Here is a 22,603-nt window from a genome sequence, read left to right as displayed (position 1 = left end):
ACAAAGAATAGATGTCTAATAAGCAGATAAAGCAGCACTTCTGGTAGAAGCAAATGAGAGACTAGAGTAAATTACCAAATGAACACTTCCTCTTGTCAAAAGGGGAAAATTGAAAGCAGCTCACCACCCTACAACTCTTTCAAAACTGGCAAAATCCTCATCACATCTCCATTTCAAGGATCTTCATCAAGTACTAACACACATTCAAGGCACACTCTCAGAGTCAAGTGATCAAGAGTCTTTTCTACAGATAAATTTATAAGCCAGGTACTCATGTCGGTGACCGGGTTAGGTGCTCAGGTTAGCGTTACATGCAACGAGCATTGTGACAACTGTACGGTGATCAAATTCTCCATTTATAAGTGCCAGTAACTTCCTAACTTGTTCAACATGCATTTGTTACGCCAGATTTGGCACGATGCTAATGCATGGCAATGTTGTTTTCGATATGATAAAAGTACTTGTAAGCTAAATTACATTCTACTCCATAACCACAATAAAGAAGAACAAATACACACAATGCTCGGCACAATTTGCGCAGAAAGGTAGAAGATACATGTATAAACATAAATTACCAAAACTTACACTCTGATTTACAAATTGTGCATGAATAAATGGAACTGAAAGCACAAAACCAATTGCATTGGATACAAAGAGTGCATAAGTGATACAATTGAGAAGATGTCCTGCTTGACTAAAACATAGAACAAAAAAGTTTCTTCAATCCTTCCTAAATTGATGCATAAAAGGGAAGAATTGCATTCAATCCTAAGCAGCAGCAGATAGTTAAGAAGCTGCTTCTGCTATCAGTAAGCTACTTTACACAATTGCTTCCGCTGTTTGTAGGCTGCCCCAGTAACACAGAGCATGCTTCTCAAAGCTAAGGTGGCTTCTGTACAATTTATCAGAAGGTACAGCCAGTACCAAACTGGCCTACAAGCATCACATTCTTGTTTGAGTAATCAACCAGTACCTACCTCATCACAGAAGCACGTCCTTGGAACTTAAAGACATATGAAAGGGAACTGAGAATAGTCAAGTGAGGATCATACAAGGATCTTATGGCGAAAAACACACGCCATTTATCAATCTTTCAAGCGCACCTGAGAACATTGCTTACTCCAAAGTGCATTGATATACCTATAATTCAATATCCAAGGTGGCTAATAGAAAACTGGAAGGCAGACAGAAAAGCAACTTCTTAAGCCACTCTTTCTTATTTCTGGAGTGAGAGTGATGGAGGAATGGGAACAACATTCACGCCCCCAATTTGACACTGGAATCAAGTGCATCAATTGTGTTATTTTGCTGTCCCCAGAGCTGTGCATATCTCCCCGCCTTTGACAAGAGAACATCATGGGGCCCCTGCTCAACCACTTTCCCGTTCTCCAGAACAATTATCTGAGAATTGATTTGGCAAGACACAGAGTAAGATATTGCGACATAATAAAAGGAATAGGAAAAGATAAAGGAATAGTAGGATATGGGTAGAACATCGAAGGCTTTGATAAGGGTTAGTCAATACTACAAGACATTTAATAATTCAGAGTTCAACAGATGGCAGAAATTGCTCTCTCAATGCATTTGGTTTCTACGAATGAAAAGGTATGTATATAGTAGAAGAGAGTTTGTTAATTTCACCAAATAGCAACTCATACAACACTCTCTGTGCATAAAATGAGCCAAAGAATGAATTAGAAAGCAATAGATGTTCAGGTCAAAAACAGAGGTGGTAAGTTGACATAGAAAAACATTAAAAAATGAAGGAGAAGAAACAGAGGTAGAAGAATGTTACCTCATCGCACTGCATTGCAGTGGTTAGCCTATGGGCAATGAAAATTGAAGTTCGATTAGTTGCCAAGGACTTCAATGCATTTAATATTTCCGCTTCCGTGGTGCTATCTAGTGCACTTGTAGCTTCATCACATAACCTGTGAGTGTCAAATAAAAAATAATAATCATAAAATGCTCAGGATATATTAGATTGCTGTGGCCTACTTTCTTCTAAAAGATTTAATTCATTAGCAAGTCAAGGATAACTTCGAAATTATCCACGGATACAAAATCGCAGACAGCATGAACAAATAGAAGAAAAATGACAGAGGAAAGATTAGAATGGTTACAGAATTGGAGGTGCTTTCAAGAATGCACGAGCCAGTGCCACACGCTGTTTCTCACCACCACTTAACTGCACAGAATTATCATCATACTTTTCAGAATTCAAAAGTCCACCGAAGAAAATTAACAAACAGTTGCAATTCCTTTTTTCCCCTTTTTCTTGGGTCAGCATGTTACACGGTTGATCATTACAAATAATTTAAAAAAGACAGTACAAAGAACTGACTTTGCAGGAGGTAAATGTGCAACTATACAAAAATTTAACACATGCAGTACCCCAACCCAGCCTAGCTCTTAAAGAGGGATGTTTAGCCCACTATCAAAGCAAACAAATTACTTAGTAAATAGCATATTCAGTCTTCTCACCTTGAGCCCTCGTTCCCCCACAACAGTAGAATACCTGTCAGGGAATTTCATGATAGTGTCATGTATTGCTGCACGACGAGCAGCATCATACACCTAAACAGAATAACCATTAGGCCAAGAAAATAGCATAGTAGAGTCAACAGTCCGCAATACTAGTCTATCGCATACCTCTTCTTTTGTTGCTGAAAGACGACCATAATGAATGTTATGAAATATTGTGTCATTGAAAAGTACCTGCCAATGAAGCACAAGTTATTTCCTTATCAGGATGTTACTATTTACGACCAACAAGATCCCAAAAAGCAACCTCTCAGTTTGCAGTAGCACCAACTAAAACGAGAAACAAAACAAAATTTACTTATTTAAACTTACTGTATCTTGGGGCACAACGCCAATAGACTTCCGTACACTCTCAAGTGTCAGATTCCGAATATCTTGACCATCTATCTTTATCTGTGAATGACAAAAATTATGATCTTCAATTGGAAGAATGTCCATGTGAATTGTGAACTACAAACATAATATAATGGTAAGCTACGGGTTTTTATTAAATTGTTCCTGGTGGTGATGCCGGGAATACAGACTGATTTTTGGTTCATAACAATTAAGTATATTCAGAAAAACAAGAAAATTGGAGTTAACAAACTAATTATTATGCCCACATTATGAAATTGCAGCCTAGAGGAGGTTAAATGGGACATAACAGCTTTCTCTTCTCAACGTCAACTTGCTTGCCCTCTTTAATCTACCCAATTAGGTCCTTAACCTATTTTCTTTTGGTTTAAACCTTATAATTTAACCGTTCCTTGGTATCTCTAATATATGCTCATAATTCAAATACAAATTTTTATTTAGTTATGTGGATCATTATTTTTCAGGGAATATTGCAGATTAAAATTTATATTAACTTCAGACATGTTTTAAGCTGATGAGTAGATCGACAGAAAGTCCCCTATTATATTTCACCATCATAAAGTTTGTCTAACTGATTAGAAATTGCAACCAGCACAAAGATTTTCAGCAATGATGCAATAAGCAAGGCAAAACCTGTCAAGTGATTACCACTCATGACTAGAACCATCAAGATTAGACTCCAACGCTAAGAAAGCTACATGCTTTATAAATTAAGTCAATATTGTACCAATAGATAATTACAAAAAACAGGATCAGTTGTCTTACACTTCCAGAATGGGTGTCAAAAAACCTGAAGAGCAATCTGAGAATGGTTGACTTGCCTGCAAACAGATGCCAATTCAATATATTCATGATGATCCAAGAATATTGAATAAAGAACAGATATATGCTGCATCATGCAATATTAATAAAATTAATACAAAAAATAAAAACAATTAGATATGCATGGGCATCACTTGCTTATCCTAATAACTTCCAGACTAACATTAAGCAAAAACAACTGAACTGTGGTAGAACCATGTCTCCACAGCAGCACCCAAAAAACATTAATATCTGGTATTTCACGTCAATCAATCAATGAATTTAAAGAGGAAAGGAATTTTGAATCAAGGGAAGACGCCAAGACAGAAAGAGGAAATCCTGACAAGCCTTACCACTTCCGCTGGTTCCAACAATAGCCACACTCTTCCCAGCAGGTACAACAAATGATATCCCATCAAGAATCTTTCTTTCTGTCAGATAACTGTACAAATAGAAAACAGATGTAGTGCATCAGCAATGGATTACATTAATTACACAGTAACAATAATATCACATTTGATAAATGTTAATTTAAATTTGTCACATATGGATCACATCTGTAGTCCAAAAAATCGATTTTTTTAGCATCATGCTAGCTACAGACTACTATAAAAGTACTAGATGATATATTAATGATAGAACAGCTAGAGAGAGGAAGGCTGCCTCAGAAGGGGAGGCAAGCAAAGCCTTCACCTTAGCCCGCCAAATTTAAGTCTTCTTAGGTGAGGATTTTTTCTTAAAGACCCTAAATAGCAAAAGAAACGAGTCTTCTGACTCTCAGCCTCTCCCATGCTATTGACACAAAATAGCATTTGATTTCAGAAAATTAAGAGCTTTTATATAAAAAATCTATGGTCTTGAAATGCTCCATTAACACTATAAGAACAGCAAGAGAAGCATCAACCACCTGAAATGTACGTTGTCATATTGAATGCTCCCCCCACTTAACTTCAGATGCTTTGCATCATCTTTGTCACCAATTTCAGCCCTTTCCTACGATAAATAACAACAAATAAAGTAAAAGCAGATAAAGAAAGGGCCAATTCAACAATGTATTACCAAAAACCACTATCAAAATAGCTTGCATGACAAAACTATATCAACCTTAAAAGTTTTATAAATACAAACCAAAATGTAAATAAATTAAGAGTAGAGTGCGTATGTCCTTCTTGTTTCTTCGTTAAAGAGGTTCAAAAATAAAAAGATAATAGATTTTGTCCATTACAACAAAAGAGCATAGATTTTGTGACAGTGAAAAGTGAATAGAATTATCGCGTGGTCCAATATTAGTCCCTTGATTCAAGCCATGTAAAAGAGGTCAGTGTAATTTGAAAATAAATATAACAAGACACACATCACTGAAAACCAGATTGCAAGTTCCTATATTTACCTCCAGTAACTGAAACAGAGATTTCATGTCGACAAGACTCTGTATAGTCTCACGATAAACACTACCAAGGAAATTGAGTGGAAGTGATAGCTGGAATAGAAGCCCATTCACCATGACCTGTATATTGGGTTCAACCATAATTTGTATGACTATCAGTGAATCACTTGGCAAACAGGATTTTAAAAAAAAAACTTCAAAACATGAGAATCCCAAGGCAAATTACCAAATCACCAACTGTCATATTGCCACTCATAATACCATTTGAACACAGCACCATAGCAGTTGATAGAGCAGTGCTAAATATAATATTTTGGCCGAAGTTCAGAAAAGCAAGACTGCGTTGTGTTTTTAAGGCAGCATCTTCGTACCCTGAAAGATAGAATAACCACAAGCAACAGAAGCACCATTAAGAAACAATGAAAATAACCTTCTGATGTAAAAACCACAATTATCAATGTCAAACTAACAAAAAAATATTTCAAGGAGAAACAAACAAGTCCAACACCATACGAAGAACTACCACACAGGACATTCAATAAAGTAAAATAAAAGTTGGCTTGGTGGAAGGCCACCTGAGGTTACCATGCAAACTTCATAAATGCATGAAACAGAAGGGAGAATTAAGGCTGACTGATACCAAAGACACCAACTTTTGAACACTAACTGATGTAGCAGTGTTTCATTTGTTTTCTATCTGGGTCCACCTTGGAACTTAATTATTCACCGTAAATAAGAAGTTGCCACATCAGTTGTTGTCACTAGTATCATTGCATATAAATACATATTTATACAATTGAAAATAATGTTTCAATCATACTATGATAAATAAAAAACAGTAAAATAATTTAAAAAAATTAGAATGAAAAGTTACAAAATAGCTTGTGCACAAGTCAAATCTGGTTCTTGTTCGGTGAACCAACTAGTCACTCCTCTAGCTGAAGTATAAGACCCTTTTTTTGTGTGCCCAATGATCATTAATTTTCAAAATTGAAAAAAACTAAAGTAATTATCACCTATTTCTTTGACCACATATGGCAAGAAAAGCCATTCTAAATTATTAAGCAAAGAACACAATAACATTTTTTTTTTTTACTTCAAAATAATTGAAGTTAATTCATAGTCTTGAACAATTTCACTGGAAGACAGAGAGTAAAGCCCCACAATGAACATTCTTGTATGATATGAAGGTCTGACCTCTCCTTCCTCTCTCTCAACACACACAAATACATGTTGTATGCCATTGACCCAAATGACCAGAACGTGCATTTGACCCGAATGACCTGAACATGCATTTGACCTGAATGACCCGAACGTGCATTTGGCGCGGATGTTATATGATAGATACATACATATGCACATGTAAAATCATCTGAAACACAACCCAACCTAAATTGGAAATTGGTCTTGACCCAAATGTCCCAGAAATACATGTTTCAGCACTATAGAGTGTGCACATGCAAGGACCAAATGTGGCATGACAATTCATGGCTTATAATTTATCAGCAAGATAATAGAAGCTTTTACAAGTTTGTGTATCACGAACTAGTGGGTTTAATTCATATTAGTTTCCAGAACAATGTATTAGTTCAGGATTAACAAACTAGAAACTGTGATAAGACCAAAACAACTTACTCTTTAAGTACTCATCATATTTACTGGCTTCATAAGCTTCGTTATTGAAATATTTTACAGTCTGTATAAATAAAACAGCATCAGATGATGAAACGAGAGAAAAATAATTCGAATAAAGGAGATGGAAGGCATCAAATTTTGCATAAAGTGAGTAGAAGATATACAAAGTACATCACCTTACCTCATAATTAATAAGTGAATCAATTGCCCTTGTACTAGCATCATTATCAGCCTTATTCATGGCCTTCCTAAACTTAGTCCTCCACTGTTAAGACAAGGAAATCATTAATTCAAAATTCGCAACACAAAAACTATCAGCAGCTTAATAAACGGGTAAATATATAGCTAAAAAAAATAGAAATTGTTCAAAATGATTAACTAGTACGATTCAGGCACCTTTATTTTTTTAAATTTTTTTTAACAATTCATTCCTAAGAAACTATAAACAAAGAACTGGCAAGAGACACAATACCTGTGTGACAGTCAATGTAAATGCCACATATGCAGCAACTGACAGTGAAGTGATCCATGCAAAAGGTGCTCCAAATTTGTAAGCCAGTATACCTGAAACCATAGATATCTGGAAAGGCACATGTCAAATCTGTTAAATTTGTTTAGTAACAAGAAACAAAAGCAAGATGGAACCCTTGACCTCGCTTCGCACTACATTACTAAGTCCAGCCAGTGTCTTTACACACATCAAAATAGCTCAACAATAATCTAAGGTACAGATCCATACCTCTAAGATCGTGGGCACAACATTGAACACCATAGATGATAGAATAAAATTTATTGCACGGCTACCACGGTCAATTATCCTATTTAGTGCGCCGGTTTCTCGACTGAAATTACATTAGCCACATGATATTGCAAATGTTAGAGTGCAACTAATAGCTCAAAATCAACTATATTGAAAAGGCTTTTATTATAAACTAATATCTCCCCAAATGACAACAAAATCATGAATTGGAGCATGTTAAGAAGCCACAACATACTGGCCCGTCTGCAACTAATAAATACATTCTGAACAAACATGGAAAAGAATCTATATGAATACCTAAGATGATACCGAAGATCAAGGTCATGCAAATGAGAGAAGACCTGCAAAAGTTTAAATTACATATGTCACAAAAAGGATTTTAGGATATAAGGAATCTTTTTTTCTTAGAGATTAACAAGAATGTTCAATATGAAACCAAAAAGAATTTGCAATGACTTAGAACATGGTTAAGGTTTTATGCGGCTTGGATATTCGATAAAAGACATTTTGGGACTGCCATACTCATACCTTCCTAGACACTGATCGGATTGTTCGCAGTGCTACTTTAGAAAACACAGCAGTCCGTAATTCTGCACAATACAATTTTGAAAAACTTTAGAAATGGGCAAATTTCAATACATGAACATGTTATTGAAGCATAAATATCCAAAGGAATGGTATGAGCAAGCAATTACTTCATGCGTAGTACCGTTGAAAGCAGAAGCACCCGTGCGTGCAATCCCATATCCAATTAAAACCGAAACAGGAGTTGCAAAAAGAGCCAACTGGGTTGAATTGGCGGCAGTGAAAGAAGCAAGTGCGGTAGCATTGCCATTAGCTGAGGTCAACCAATCCACAGCAAGCTTGAAGAGGAAAGGCACTTGAACATTGAGAACCTTAGCCCCAACCAAGAAGCCCAAGGCAGCAATGACCCTGATACGGAATTCATAGTTATCTTTCATCCACAAGTAACTTGCGAGAGTTCGGAAGATCTTAACGTTCGTAATCTGTTCGACGGAAGTTCCCTTAGAAACTGGAGGAGTTGGATTTCTCAGGTCCGGCGATGTAGAGAACCACGAGCGGCCATCTGGCGGGGAAGGAGCTGATGAGGCATCGGAGAGGAAAGCGTTGACATGGAAACGGAGTCTTGATGTTGTACGGACGCTGTTCGAAGTCAAAGTTTTTGGAAGGAGAATTGGGTTTCCATGGAAGGCGGTTCTGGTGCTAAAGGAATTTGCTTTGAAGCCGCGATGGGGTCTAAGTTGGAAGAGAAGCCCGCTGGCTCTGTACCACTTCGATGCGGTAGGACCCAGCATTCTTCTTTCTTCTTCTTTCTTCTTCGACCCAATGAACTAGTTCATACGAAGACTGAAAACCCTAATTCAGCAACTTCAAATTGTGTGGGTTTTATACAGGGAGGGAAGGATGTACGAGGACAGAGGCAAGGGAAAAGGGGGAAGAGTCGATCTGTGTTAAATATTATTTCATAATTTCAGAATAGAGAGTATAGTACGAGCAGTTGCCTTGCTCGTTTGAAGTTTTAGTTGGGAGGGTTCAAGTTTTGGGGTACAAACCTCCTTCGTGTTACAATTCATTATGTTATATAGGTTCGATTTATTTGCCCTCAAATTTCTTGTTCAACACATTTCAATTGCTTTTCAAATAGTGCTTGCCTTAGTTGACCTTATTCAATGAATCAAGGGTGTATAGGAATTTTAAAAGCGTTAGTAAAACGGATATATGAGATTCATAAAATTATCTGTTTACACTAATTAATTTTCTCCGTATGTAGCGTATATGAACGATTGTGCTTAGCATTTTTCTTATTCTCTATATACATATTTTACTTTGAAAATGAAAATTTTACTCACCACACCACATCATATTTCAAAAATACATTTTAAAAGTTTTCATTTTGTTTTTAAAACTAAGAATTTTTTTAAATAAAAATAAAAAAGGTATCAAAACAAGGCTATAGTTATTAAGATGTGTTAAGAACTTTGTTGTTTTCCCCAAATAAAAGCACCATACATTTTAGTTGGGGAAAGAGTTTTCAGATTTCTTATCTTGTTTGTCCACCATACAACTCCCAGCATATTTTGTATTGGCATCTGCTTTTTCACAACCTTTATCTAATTTCCCATTTCGTTCCCGCTAATGGCATCATCTCCCACCATCACCATCTTTCTTTCAAGTTAGAAAGAAACCTGCAACATAAAAGGCAACAAACAGAATGGCAGCTGCAAACTGCTTCAAGCATGGAACAATTCTACCAGTCTCGGCCAATCTCCAGCACAAGCAGCTACCGCCAAGAAACAGCTGCAGCATAAACAATGAGCTCAAGGGAAACAGAAACATGATGCTTATGATGGGTTTGAGTGGAAGACATGGTAAAGCATCCAAGCGTGTTGGGATGATAAGGTGCAGTGGGAGAAGTATAGAGGACTTCATAGGAGGAGACTTGGTGAGATTTGATCTCGGCCGTTGGCTTTCTGACGTGGAGGAGCACAAGGCCCTGGCTGTCTACTCTCCCCATGAGGGAGGCTACGAGGGCCGCTATCTTAACCGCCTGAGATACCAGGGTTACTATTTCCTGGACCTTAGTGCCCGAGGCCTCGGTGATCCTGAGACCACCCTCACCAAGGTCCATCCTGTTTGCCCGGTGAGTTGAGATATCTGACATGTTATGTTATTGTATTGTCGATCTACACCCAAAATTGTAGAGGACATTTTCCATTTTGTTGTTTGTTGTTTTCTTCTGACTCTAATGTATTGTTGGAAAGTAGCCTCATCTAGGGAAGCAGCCCATATCAAGGTGGTACTTTCCACCAGAGGTTGATTACAGGCTTGCTGCCCTGCCTCCAAAGGCCAAAGGCCTTGTAGTCTGGATTATTGAAGCCAAGGTGCTGAAGTAAACTATGCATTTAAATGTATTTGTTCTTTGAGACCTGTACGATCAAAGAGGAAGCAAAATAGGAATTTAAATCAAACCAATGTTGCCCTTGTGCACAGGTTCTGTCAAAGGCAGAGCTGCAGTTTCTTGCTCTGCTTCCCACACTCCGGCCCAAGGTCAGGGTCATTGCCGAATGCGGAAACTGGTATTTTCAAATGTCTTTTTCTTTTCCTGCATTTTTAAGTAGCCAAGAAACTTTAAATCCTGTTTCTTCATGCCTACATTTGTATAGCAGAGATCATACTTGCAATAATGTCGGAAAACCAATGTATTTGCAGGAGGAAATTTGTATGGAAACCACTCAAAGAAATTTCGGGATTAACTGCTAATGAGGGATGAGAACAGTAGCAGAGACACAGCAGATGAGTTCAAGTTACTCTCATCCTGAATTTGAAGACATTTGAGCTTTATTTCACTGTGGAAGCAAATCCATGGAGCAAGAGATACTCTACAGTTTTCGCTATCAACATTGTTTTCCTGATCACATGTCGAAGTACATAATAATTTCATCTAAAAATTGTAATCTATCCACTTTCATCCTACTGACAATTTTGACCATGTAATCAAATCAATTGCATGACATACGACCAATATGTCCAGAAGCAAATAAGCATCTGTGTTGCATTCACTATGGCAAGTAAATATGGTAAAGATTGCTTGATAAATTATATTAAAAAAAATATACAACATCCCTCGTACCAACGCTAAAGATACCCTTTCTTGCTGGAGTTAACCTACTTCATAGTACACTGTACAAGTCTCTCATTTTTCCTCTAAGCTATAGTCTCTCATTTTTCCTAAAAGGGGAAATACAGAGGATGTGGAACTGTACAAGTCAGAATCTAAACTTTCCTCTTCCCACGTCTTCCCATGTCTAAATCTACTAGCCTTGATGATGAAGGAGCAGGTAACTGGGCAGCCAGACCAACTGATTCTGGTATGTCAAGATTGGCACTCATGGATGGGCCCATGGTTGCACGATTGATGTCGACTTCATGAAATTGCTGGACTTCAATCTTTACTTTGTCAATCTGCAAAGTTACATGTACAAGAAAAATGATCAGTGAGTGCCTCATGTCAAAAGACTTATCATTGTTTAGGTGTGTCAAGCAATTTATTTTATTTTATTATATTTTATCACAAGGCTAAAACAAAGAGATGTGTTGCCCTCACTAGTTCAATATGGTGAATGGATGAATGTGCATCTACAAGTCTCTTTTGCAGATCATCCTCCCTTCTCTTCTGAAACTCAAGATTCTCCAATTCATGTCCCCTTTCGCCTAACTCTTTATACAAAGCTACCAGAAACATAGCATATATCAGCAGAATAAATCCAATGGAATGAAGATTCCAGTTAAAATCAACGCAATCGAGTCAGTTCAATAATGAAATCCAACATACTTTACTAACATGCAGAGAGATGACCTAAAATGATACTTGAAATGTAATTTTTTTTTTTAAATTCTTTGGTGATTCCAACAAAATTTGTTCCTAAACTCAGGTAAACATAAATGCAGAATGCGGTCATGGGACTGCCATGTTTTATAATATGTACAAGTATCAAGAAGTGAAAAGTTTAAACATTAGAAAACATCCTATAACAGTGCAAGTCCACAAGAAGCATAGATTTTATCAGTACCAGTTAGTGCATGTCACAACCGACAGTGTGGTAGGGCTCTCTGTTCCACTTACAGAGAAACCAGATTGCCAGTTCTAGATACTGAGCATAATCCAAAAGGAATGTAAATATATATTACCTGTCATAACAGAGAGCACCCATATCTGTGCTGGGATATCAGAAAGCTTCTTTGCCAATGTTAAGGATGATCTCAAGATCTCTCTGGCCTGTCCGGGGTCATGAAGAGCTAGTGCCAAACTCCCAAGGATTGTCAAATACTGGGAAACAAGCTGAAGGTTCCCCAAATGAGTATGTGTCAATTGCAAACCTTTGGCGAGTCGATTTCTGCACCAAACTGAGATATTAGGAGGGGGGGAGAGAGAGAGAGAGAGAGAGAGAGAGAGAATTCATAATGGGAAATATGCTGGTACTATATCAGCTGACATGATCAGGTATAAGTTTATTTACAGGTTCTTCCCAGCATACCTCCAAGAATGGAACAAAATTAATGAAGAAGCAGAGCCTGGATACCTCAGTATCAATCTTATTAGTTTGTGCTCTTGTCTTTGTGCAGATGGATGAATATGTAGGGCAAACAAAGGTGAAAGTACAAAAAGGCAGCCACAATTAATCACTTAACATCTTGAAGGATTTTCAAAGGTCATGTTATAAGGAGGGTTAGTGTGCTTTTCATCCATGGCATTTCAAGGAGTAAATTAATTCTATGTACAGAGCTTGAGAAAAATTTGATACGTCACTCGCAAATATTATCCATTAATAAAAAGGAAAGAAAATTGAAATGGACTCGTTCTAAATGACTAAGAAAACACAATAGATAAATTTATCCCCATACCGCAGTCCAATGCCAAAATTTCTTTGGCTTTGAAACAACAATCATAAATATATACTACCAACGCAGCAGATGATAAGGGACTTGAGCATCTACCTTGCTTCCTGTAGATCTTGTTGCTTCATCAATAAAAGACCATAGGCAAAAAGGGCAGTGGTTTTCTCTCTAACTCCAACAAATGAGTCCATCATTCTGTAAACTGGTCCAATCAAGTCAAGTGCCTGCATCCAAACTTCTATTCAGTGATGGGAAATAATCCAATGGAAAAACAAATAAAAGTACGTGTGAAATCAAACATTAAATTACAATCACATGTAAACCCAACAGAATTGTAATTAGAGGAAACTTTACCTGTGTAGATGATTCAGAATCCCCAATGCAGATGTAGGAGACAGCTGCATAAATCTGGTAAATAGCTTGCATGGATTTGCTCTCTGTGAGCTGCTTATTAAAAAAAAGTAACACTTAGTTTAGATGCCATAGGAAATTATATCCATATGCCTTCTTTTTTATTTTACCCTTTGCTAAACAGAATAAAATCTCACATACAAGGTGGTGTACACAAATTAATTAGCACATTGCTCCCTCATCATGAACCTTCAATTTTTTTGGCTCATATAGCATCTCTTCTAAATGGATAATGCAATTCAAGAAAAGTTTACCTTTGCAGCTTCAATGTAATGGAAAGCTGCCTCATTATAACAGCCAACAGAATGAGCATACTGCCCTCTGAGCATTTCGATGATGCTCTCACATGTTTGTAAAATTGTTGGGAAGCGCATAAACCAATTTTTCATCTGTACCAATGCCTGCAACACACAAGTATATTGATTTGACTATACTCATTACATGTAGTCAACTTGAGTTAATAATAAACTTAAGTATGCCTACCACAGGGCATATAAGACTGCCATCTTTAACAGATCTGATATATATATATATATATATATATTCACTACAAGAACCTAGAAATGCACCATACTGAGACATGCCACCTACCTCTTGTGCTTCTACAAATTCAGATCGTGTCAACTCCATTGCCACTTTGTTTTCAAGGAACTGCATAAGTAGCATTAAATACACACCAGCCATCCAGATCGCAGAGTGCTGCAAATTCACTTCTGCTTGAATTTTTTATAAAGAAAGGTTGCATTAATAACAGTACGGCCAACAATAAAGCCAGTGAAACCATGTTATTATAGGCATCTCAAAAATTGAACTCACCTCTCACACCATCAGTTATTCCAAGCTTCACAAGCTCCTCTGAAAAGAAACAAAGAGATTAAAAACCATAACAATTCAGGATAGACCCATAGCATGACATGACACAACTTAATCACCCCCACTCTGGCCAAAAAGGAAAAATTCAGAATGAAAATCAACCTTGGATGGTAAGCATTCCAGATTGAATTCGCTTCGCACACTCCTTAAAATTTCCTTTTGGACGACCCGACGCAACCATCATCAGATCAACAAGAGCATAGACCGCACTTTTTGGTAGCCATTCCCCATCAATAGGAGGTGGTGCTAGCTCAAGCTTATCTCCATACGTTCGTTTCATATTTCCAAAATAAGCTGGTTCCAGAGATCCCTTGGCAGTTGAACTCCATGTAGAAAGACTAGAGAGCTGGTGTTGAAGCCAAGCTTGTTTTTCAGACAAGGCTGACCTCTCCCTGTGATGCAGATCAGACCGGGAGAGACTCTGATTTATGGCATCAAGTTCCCTTGCCAGCTGCTGTACATGCTCCATTTGCTGCAAATCAGCCTTCATAGCAGCATCCAATCTTTCCACATGAGGTGTAGCATTCTTGTAGTCACAGATCCGGAGTCGATAAAATATGTGCAGCAGTTCATTATAGAAGAGTAAACCAAGGCATTGTTGTCTCTGTATGGGAGAAAGCAAGAACAGGGTAAAAGTAAAACAAACAAAAAAATTAGTATCACTGAAAACTAAACTTAGAAGAATCAATGTTGAAAACTAATGAAGAAGCATACATACTTTCTGTGGGTCTAATGACTCCCAGACCTCATCGCATTTGGTAACAGCTAGCTGAACAGTATTCTCATCATCCCATTGCATTAAATGCACATGTAGCATACAAGTTGCGAAGAACATCTAAAACAAAACGAGTAAATTAAGCTACGAAATGAGCCTACGAGTTATGTTATCTTGCCAAATCCAGGTAAGTTAACTACCTGTAACTCAGGATAACAGATTTCAGTTGCGCAAGAAAAACCAGCCTCCAAGGCGGAGATGGAACTCCGGTAGTCTCCTTCAATGATCAGAGCATTGGCAAGCTGAGAATTGAAGTTGCAAGACCATAACTTGACTGTAATTCTTCAACAAAAACAACGAAAATCACAATGGCAACATGAGATTTGAAGCTGAAAAAACTCGAACAACAGCAACAACAAGAAGAAATGAACATTAAGCATAAATTGCAGGCAAATTGTAGAAAAATACAGCTACTACATACTCGTGGCCAGCAGAAGCAGAGAGCTCGAGGGCTTTGTGGAGGACCTGCTTCTGAGGAGGGATGGCACCGACGAGGTGGTAGCACTGGCTGAGGAGACTGTAGGCTCTGCACTTCAAGTCGAAGCAGGAAGGGATGGATTTGAGGAGCAGCTGAGCGCGCTCCAGGTGAGACTTGGCGTGGTTGACGTTGTGCGAGTGCTTGAGGAGCAGAGTGGCGATGCGAAGACGAGTCTTGACTTCGACGATGGGGAAAAACGATACGTCGCTCTGGCATATGGCTTCCAAGCACTTCACCGCCTTCCCGATCTCGCCTCTCTGCTCCTGGTAGTCCGCCAGCCCCCACAGCCCTTCCGCCACCGCTTCCATATCTCTCTCTCTCTCTCTTAATTTAATTTAGTATTAACTAATTAATTTCGTCGAAGAACCTTCTGAATTGGCTGAAAATGGAAACTGGGTTGGGAATTTGGGAGGGAGAAGAGCAGAGCGTCAGAGAGTTACGGAGACGACAACACAATATCGAATGTCCGGCGTTCAATTTTTCCAACGACATGCCGGTCCAATGTCCTCCTCAGTCCTCACGCTTTTGCTGTGTCTGACTGAATCGTCTCGAGGGAAAAATGCGACAGGTCGTTTAAATTTTACAAGTCCGTTTGTTTTTAGGTCAATTTTACAAGTCCGTTTAAACTTTGGTTTTGGGGATTAAAAAAACAAAAAAATTTGCATAAAAATCATCTGAACTTTTAGGCATATGCAAGATTATCACTTAAAATTTAAATTTTTACTTGTAACCACCTAAACTATGTAAAGTGTGTATTTACCACATACATCTAATTCCGTTAACAATTTCTGTTAAATCAAGTCACATCCTACACATGTGATGTAAAAATTTCCACCCAAATGACTAAATACCTTCTTATTCTAATTTTTTAAAAAGAGGTTGTAATTTGAAAGCAGAGAGGCCACATCAATATTGAAAAGGATTCTCTGTTTCATCAAAAAAAATACCTAAGTCTGTGTCTATAGGAACAGACTCATAAGGGGGTTATTAGGATCAAACGACCCTATGGACTCCATGGAATTAAGCTTGGAGGTCCATTTGAGTCGACTCCGTGACCCCATGAAACGCCCTCCAACTGTTTGATGGTTGGTCTCAATGAAGGGAGCTGCGCAAGTAAGAAGAAGAAGCGCAGTGCGCTTTGGTTTTTGTTTTTGTTTTTTTAAACACCCTGTGCAAAACGATGTCTTTAAAAATATATATATACAATCAAAGCCACTCCAAAACCCCTCCCACACGATCCCAGCCATTCCAAAACCCCAATTCTTTTCTCCCAGATCCTCCAAGCTTTTGTTAGTTTCCTTGCATTGTTTTTTGTTTCTAAGTATAGCCTGTTTCACCAAGGTGGCATGTGGCTTGGTGTTGGCTATCTGGCTTTTTATTCCGCTTGCTTGTGTTGGAGTTTTCTCCCTCCCTCCGTTTTGGAATGAAGATATTTTTGAACCAAAAAAAAAAAACCCTAAATCCCCAATCTCCCCTCGAAACCTTTAATCCCTATCTCCTCCAATGTTATTTTCATCTTAAATTTTTTTGGAACTTTTATACTATGATTCTATGAGGTAAAATTCCTGAATCCGTCACTGCATGTATAAATACTCAAATTACAAAGGGTTGCAAACACAGTCACACGTCCAATGTCTTATGTTGTAAACTGACGGAAAAAAACCTAAAGTATGAATTCAATATTATTATTATTTCATCTTTTTATGAGTATTCCAACTTGAAACATATTTGCACATTTGGAAAAACAAAAACTACCAAACAAATCAAGAACTAATTGCTGATATCATTCACTTTCAATAAACCATACCAGGAATGAAAATGATGAAATATTAAACATGCATTATTAGAACAAGCAACTTTATATACTAAAGGCCTTTAAAGTAGGAGAAAAAAGAGTGGAAAAATCACCATTCTTTTTTTTTTGGGGGTCAGAAACAGTGCTTTCATTCCAGAGGGGAGCAGCCAAGAAGCCAAACCCAGAAGAAATACAATAGCAACAAACAAGGAAGTCCATGCCACATGGGGGACAACAAAACCAAAATGTAATACAACAGACAGACTAGGAGGGGAAGAAGAAAGACACAGCAGCGCTAGTATCCGCCACATCCATAGGCCTCCCAGACACATTAGACTAAATATTTGTTGGAGGACACGGAAGGCCATCCTTATTCAAGATGAACGTGAGAGAGGATGGAGGCCTATAGGCCCAAACTTCGTTGCACATCCTCGACTTAGCAAGCTTAAACAAGTGAACAAACTATAGGCTTAAACAAGTGAACAAACTTGTAAACTATAGACAGCCAGGAAGCTAATCCTTACTCCGTTTTGTAGTTACAAGAAAGTTTAGGTTAAAAAAGATCCAATCTAATAAAACAGCTCACAGCTTCGTCACTAGGAGATCAATTCCATGCTCTGGCTCCACAACCAATCTAAGAGCAGGTCCGTATTTGTACTTGGGAGAAAGTGAGAAGGAGAAGTTGGAGACTATGAGGGCTAGGAGAACCTTTAGCTCAACCATGGCCAAGTTCTGCCCTAGACATACTCTTGGCCCAACCCCAAATGGCATGTACAAGTGGGGAAGCTTGCAAGCACCTGTGATCCCGTTTGCAAATCTATCTGGGTTGAATTCGTAGGCATCTGGGCCCCATATTTCTGGATCAGTATGCAGTGTCACTACTGTAGTCCAAACATTGAAACCCTTCGGAACATTTATGTCCCCAAATTTCATGTCCTTGAAAGCCTCCCTTGATACCACAGTAACCGGTGGATATAGCCGCAGTGATTCTTGAATCACCATTGTTAGCTGCACACATTCAACAATAGTCAATTTTTTATGTTAATTAACTGATATTTTCTGCATATGAAAGTACGTCTCAACATGTAAAATATTCTCTTGTCAGACTGTTTGGCAAACTAAATATATCATGTTGTTAGATTGCAAATTAATCAGGAAAAATATTCTCTTGTCAGATTGTTTAACAACCTAAACATATTTTGTTGCTAGACTGTAAGTTGCTTTAGAGCAAAAACATGATGGAAGATGAGAAGTGTTTTAACAGTTTCTTTTGACAGACTTTGTTCTATGTTACGTTTTCCCTCCCGACACTTAATGACGAGCCAATTCACAACAATATATAGAAGGATAGTTACTCTTATATCTTAAATTCTTCAATGGTGTAAAAATGTATACCTGTTTCATCTTGCGAACCATTTCGTTATCAGGAATCTGGCCTTGGCAAATTTGAAGGACCTCTGCCCTGACACGTTCTTGCCATTTTTGATTTGAAGCCAACAACATGAGGCACCAAGTGGCTGAAACCGCTGTCGTTTCATAGCCGGCCAAGTAAATGTTCTTGCAGTTATCAACAATGAAGCGGTCTGTTGCTTCTGGGCTGAGGTCAGTGTTTCGAGCACCCTCAAGAATCATTTGCAAGAGGTCTTTCTCATATCCTGCTGCTTGTCTTTCCTTGACTACTTGCAGGATCAAAGTGCTAGCCTCCTTTTCTAATGCCCAAGCTTCCCTGTTGCTCTTCGTGGGAAGGTGTCTGCAACAATATATTATAGCAATTAACTGTAAGATTGCGGGGAGCTATATGTACCACATTTATTGACCATATATTTCACAGTACCTATAGGCGAAACTACCTTTCAAGTGGAAAATGAGAAAGAAAAAAATTAGTTGTTTGCATTGCATATATTTCTCTATTAGAGTGCCAAAGTCTCTACCCTAAAATTTCTCCAATTTTAGTTGTTTGGTCATAAAATTATGTAAGAAAACCTTAAGCCCCAATTGTGAGGATAAGGTACCTCATTCCAGGAACTCCAGTCAAAAAGATTTTCTTGGACATGGCCTCCTGGAGATTTCTTAGTTTCTGAAATATCTCTTCCCCTTTGGAGTAGTTGCTTCCAAAACAAGCTCTTGAGATTACATCACCAGAGAAACTTCTTATGTAGCTGTCAATTTTTATGTCGGCAACTCCTCCCTCTGCCTCAATTCTACTGTTCCATGAATTTATCAGAGTAGTTGTTGACTCTGTAATTAAGTTGATCATTCCCTGCAAGATTTACCATGGTTGCAATCACAACAATTCTTGGCACCATTTGCTATGAATTATATAGTAATATACAGATCAAATCTTCTCTAAACATGACATCCGTTGTTTATTCAAGAACGGATTGTCGATATCATATCAAGATGTGAATATCATTTATCCATAATATGTCAATATTAAAACATACTATCCACAATATCAATACAAAATACATACGTACCTTAACTTTCTCCATGTATAATTCAGGAGCAATGACTTTGCGCTGGTGGGCCCATGAGGCGCCATTTGAGGTCAAAATACCTTGACCGAGCAAAGGGCCGCGCTCTTTATATTGATAAGTAGGTTTTCCCAAGTCTAAAGACGTGCATGTTGTAATCTCCCTCACTGTGTCTGGTTGGTTCGCATATAATATCTGTGTGTTGCCAAGTGCAAACACAAACACTTCACCTGTAGGTAACTTACTTATTTAGTATAAGTAAATTATAAGACTCACTGAAAATAATAGCAATTCATCAATTTCATTAATGGAAGAGCAATACAAGAACATAGTCCCACAAAGGGTTCTTGCAAATATTTAAAAAATACAAATAATAAACACAACTGTTTGCAAGACAATGATATAAATAGACAACATATAACATATATATATAAGGTGTGTATACGTAATATTAAAACGAACATTAATAACAATATATGTGATGAGGAACCAAATGTATAAATATTGGTATATGCATATACCATATTGTTTCCTCCACTTCTCAAAAAATGGGAAGAGCAGAGCAGCACAATTATGAGTGGTGGGAGCTTCACCCTCCCTGAAAACATTGCTGGAGCCTCGAGAATTCTTTATCTCCATAATGTTTCCCAGAAGAATAGTAGCCGGGGGTCCGCTAATGCCTTGCTTGGTTAGCAGGGACCTCAGCTTCTTCGGCTTCGCCACAAGCCCATTGTACAAGCGCACCAACAATCCTATAAACCCCAGCAGAACAAGGGACATCAACATTTTCGCATCAACTTGAAGAAACTCCATTAGAAAGGAAGAAAGGAAGAAGGAAAAAAAAAAAACCCCCGATACTTCAAACCCTCTGAAAGTGAGAGAGTTCAGTTTTTGTTGTTGATGATGTTCAAATTTTGCAGACTCTTCATGGATATTTATATACGAGTTTTACTATTCACAGTAGCTGAAAGGCGACTGTGATCAAAGTTGCCTTCTAGAGCTATCCACGTGTTCCTTTGAAAAGTAAAAGTTTGAATACTGCAGATTCTCCTCTTGCGGATGGCATTGAACGTATCTTCTTTATTATTATTTTTGAGTTTTTTCTCTCATACTCACTGAAGAAATGTGCTTCTGACATAAGCCAGGTGTCATCTTTAGTCTTTATCCTTGGATTGTCTCTCAATTTCTTAACATTATATGCGTTTCTGTTTTCAAGGGAGATTATGCCAAGTGACTTTTCTACATGTCCCCTAAACTACGTCAGCCAGTCCATCAAAGTCTGTTTAGTTTGGCATTTGACCAATTGGCTCCACCATTCCTCTTAATTGTAATTCTACAAGTTCTAGTGAAGTTTAATCTGCCCTCTCAAATAAACGATAAGTGGGTTTCTTCATTTTAATTTATTGCATTGAGTATTGTGTATCTTTCAAAGACAATTATTATATGAAATGTAATCTATTTATACATATAAAGTAAAAGATAGAGAATGATGAAATATTCAAAATACCAGAAAATGACATTGATTAATGCAAATACTAAAAATTAAAATTATTAATTAAATAAAGATAATATGGTCAATTTGTATTTTCCATATTAAAAATAAAAATAAAAACAAAATCAGTTACTAGGTCATACTTTTATGGAACATAACTACCCGTATTATATTTTCTTAATTCTAAAAATAAAATAGAAAACAAAAAAGAAAACCAATTGGCACATTTGCAAGCGTGTGCCAAGGCCTAGTATTAAGAAAAGAAAAAGGTAACCATATTTAGACCTTGCAAACAGGTCATGTTTGTGTCAACCCGTTTTTCTTAAAAAGTTAACACAACATGACCCGTTAAGTTTAGAGTAGAAAATATCAAACATAAACACGACCTATTAAAATAATGAATGACACATCATAACCCATTTCACCTGTTCATAATATAAAAGAATTGAAAAAAAAAAACTTTTTAAAAAAATCAAGGTTTGATGAGTGGGAGCATTTTTGCTCACTACATTACTTAGGGATATATGCTCACTAGGACTCTTAACATATGACACATGTCCTAGTGTTAACCTTAGTTAACTTTTTTGTGAAATTTTTATAATAAAAAAATTAAAATAGCCACAACACACATACCAAAACAATAATGTCACGCATACCAACTTGTTTACTAACATATTGATACCAACACATGTGGCACACATGGCGGAACTAGGTAGAGGGCTAATCCATGTCATCTACTATCTCTTTTTTAACTATATTTTTTGTAATATAATCATATTTAATTTGTTTGCTCAATTAATAAAATAATCTCTTAATAAACACTCATGATTTTAACTCTCAAACTATTTTATCAATATGTACTTTAATATATTTCTAGAAAAACTATAGAAACATCAAGTATCCAAAAGAATTGGTCAAAGTTAAACCACGACTTCCCCACCCAAAAAAAAAACCCAAAAACCAAAAGAATAGAAATTCCCCAGTCGTTACTGCACCCTCACTCATAGTGGTCGGCAACCGATGTGGGGAAATAGAAAGTAGACCAACTTCGTGTTTCTTGCATGTAAAATTTGTCACTCTCTTGGAAAATTGGAGCAGTGTAAATTTGATGGCATATACGCCAGAGTTTAATTTGTTTGAGAAATTTGATCAGAACAATTTAGGATATTTTAATTGTATAAATTATTTTAGTTGTATCATTAATCCGTTTGGGTCAAGGAGTTCATGAAAGCATATATGCTAGAATCTGCATCTTGGCAAAAATAAAAAGTTGATATATGTTGGAAATTCGTCTACTTACTTGTGACTAACCCCAGTATCAGTTTTTGTGTCGAAAACTTGAGACAGTATGATTGAGATTATTAATTCATTGAAGAAAAATCTTGTTAAAAATTGTGTAGGAAGAA

At 37.3% G+C, this 22,603-nt stretch overlaps 4 protein-coding genes across 4 annotated transcripts; 1 reads left to right on the top strand and 3 right to left on the bottom strand.

Moving 5' to 3' along the window:
- Positions 1–621: 621 nt before the first annotated feature.
- ABCB25 (ABC transporter of the mitochondrion 3) lies at positions 622–9,070 on the bottom strand. The gene is made up of 18 exons (XM_008240276.2): positions 8,191–9,070; positions 8,010–8,071; positions 7,779–7,822; positions 7,461–7,563; positions 7,194–7,301; positions 6,903–6,986; positions 6,722–6,782; positions 5,313–5,458; positions 5,090–5,206; positions 4,607–4,692; positions 4,053–4,141; positions 3,664–3,719; positions 2,857–2,937; positions 2,653–2,718; positions 2,485–2,577; positions 2,124–2,188; positions 1,796–1,931; positions 622–1,401 (listed from the first exon to the last, which is right to left on the bottom strand). Exons 1-18 carry the CDS (start codon positions 8,795–8,797, stop codon positions 1,258–1,260), a joined length of 2,148 nt encoding a protein of 715 aa, XP_008238498.2. The 5' UTR covers positions 8,798–9,070; the 3' UTR covers positions 622–1,257.
- A 504-nt stretch (positions 9,071–9,574) lies between these two features.
- Positions 9,575–11,016, top strand: NDHN (NADH dehydrogenase-like complex N). The gene is made up of 4 exons (XM_008240172.3): positions 9,575–10,143; positions 10,268–10,384; positions 10,494–10,579; positions 10,713–11,016. Exons 1-4 carry the CDS (start codon positions 9,715–9,717, stop codon positions 10,771–10,773), a joined length of 693 nt encoding a protein of 230 aa, XP_008238394.2. The 5' UTR covers positions 9,575–9,714; the 3' UTR covers positions 10,774–11,016.
- A 62-nt stretch (positions 11,017–11,078) lies between these two features.
- LOC103336913 (Tetratricopeptide repeat (TPR)-like superfamily protein) lies at positions 11,079–15,936 on the bottom strand. The gene is made up of 12 exons (XM_008240084.2): positions 15,380–15,936; positions 15,099–15,240; positions 14,902–15,018; positions 14,286–14,787; positions 14,127–14,165; positions 13,902–14,023; positions 13,565–13,711; positions 13,254–13,343; positions 12,999–13,123; positions 12,192–12,397; positions 11,608–11,732; positions 11,079–11,465 (listed from the first exon to the last, which is right to left on the bottom strand). Exons 1-12 carry the CDS (start codon positions 15,742–15,744, stop codon positions 11,277–11,279), a joined length of 2,169 nt encoding a protein of 722 aa, XP_008238306.2. The 5' UTR covers positions 15,745–15,936; the 3' UTR covers positions 11,079–11,276.
- A 1,410-nt stretch (positions 15,937–17,346) lies between these two features.
- LOC103336823 (cytochrome P450 714C2-like) lies at positions 17,347–20,609 on the bottom strand. The gene is made up of 5 exons (XM_008239972.2): positions 20,227–20,609; positions 19,709–19,935; positions 19,244–19,491; positions 18,627–18,981; positions 17,347–18,239 (listed from the first exon to the last, which is right to left on the bottom strand). Exons 1-5 carry the CDS (start codon positions 20,516–20,518, stop codon positions 17,814–17,816), a joined length of 1,548 nt encoding a protein of 515 aa, XP_008238194.2. The 5' UTR covers positions 20,519–20,609; the 3' UTR covers positions 17,347–17,813.
- Positions 20,610–22,603: the final 1,994 nt, after the last annotated feature.

Source organism: Prunus mume, linkage group LG1, assembly GCF_029339155.1.
Source record: "Prunus mume cultivar Tortuosa linkage group LG1, ASM2933915v1, whole genome shotgun sequence".
Taxonomy (NCBI): Eukaryota; Viridiplantae; Streptophyta; class Magnoliopsida; order Rosales; family Rosaceae; genus Prunus; species Prunus mume.
Note: the sequence above shows the minus strand (reverse complement) of the source record. Positions and strands in the feature narration are given on the sequence as shown.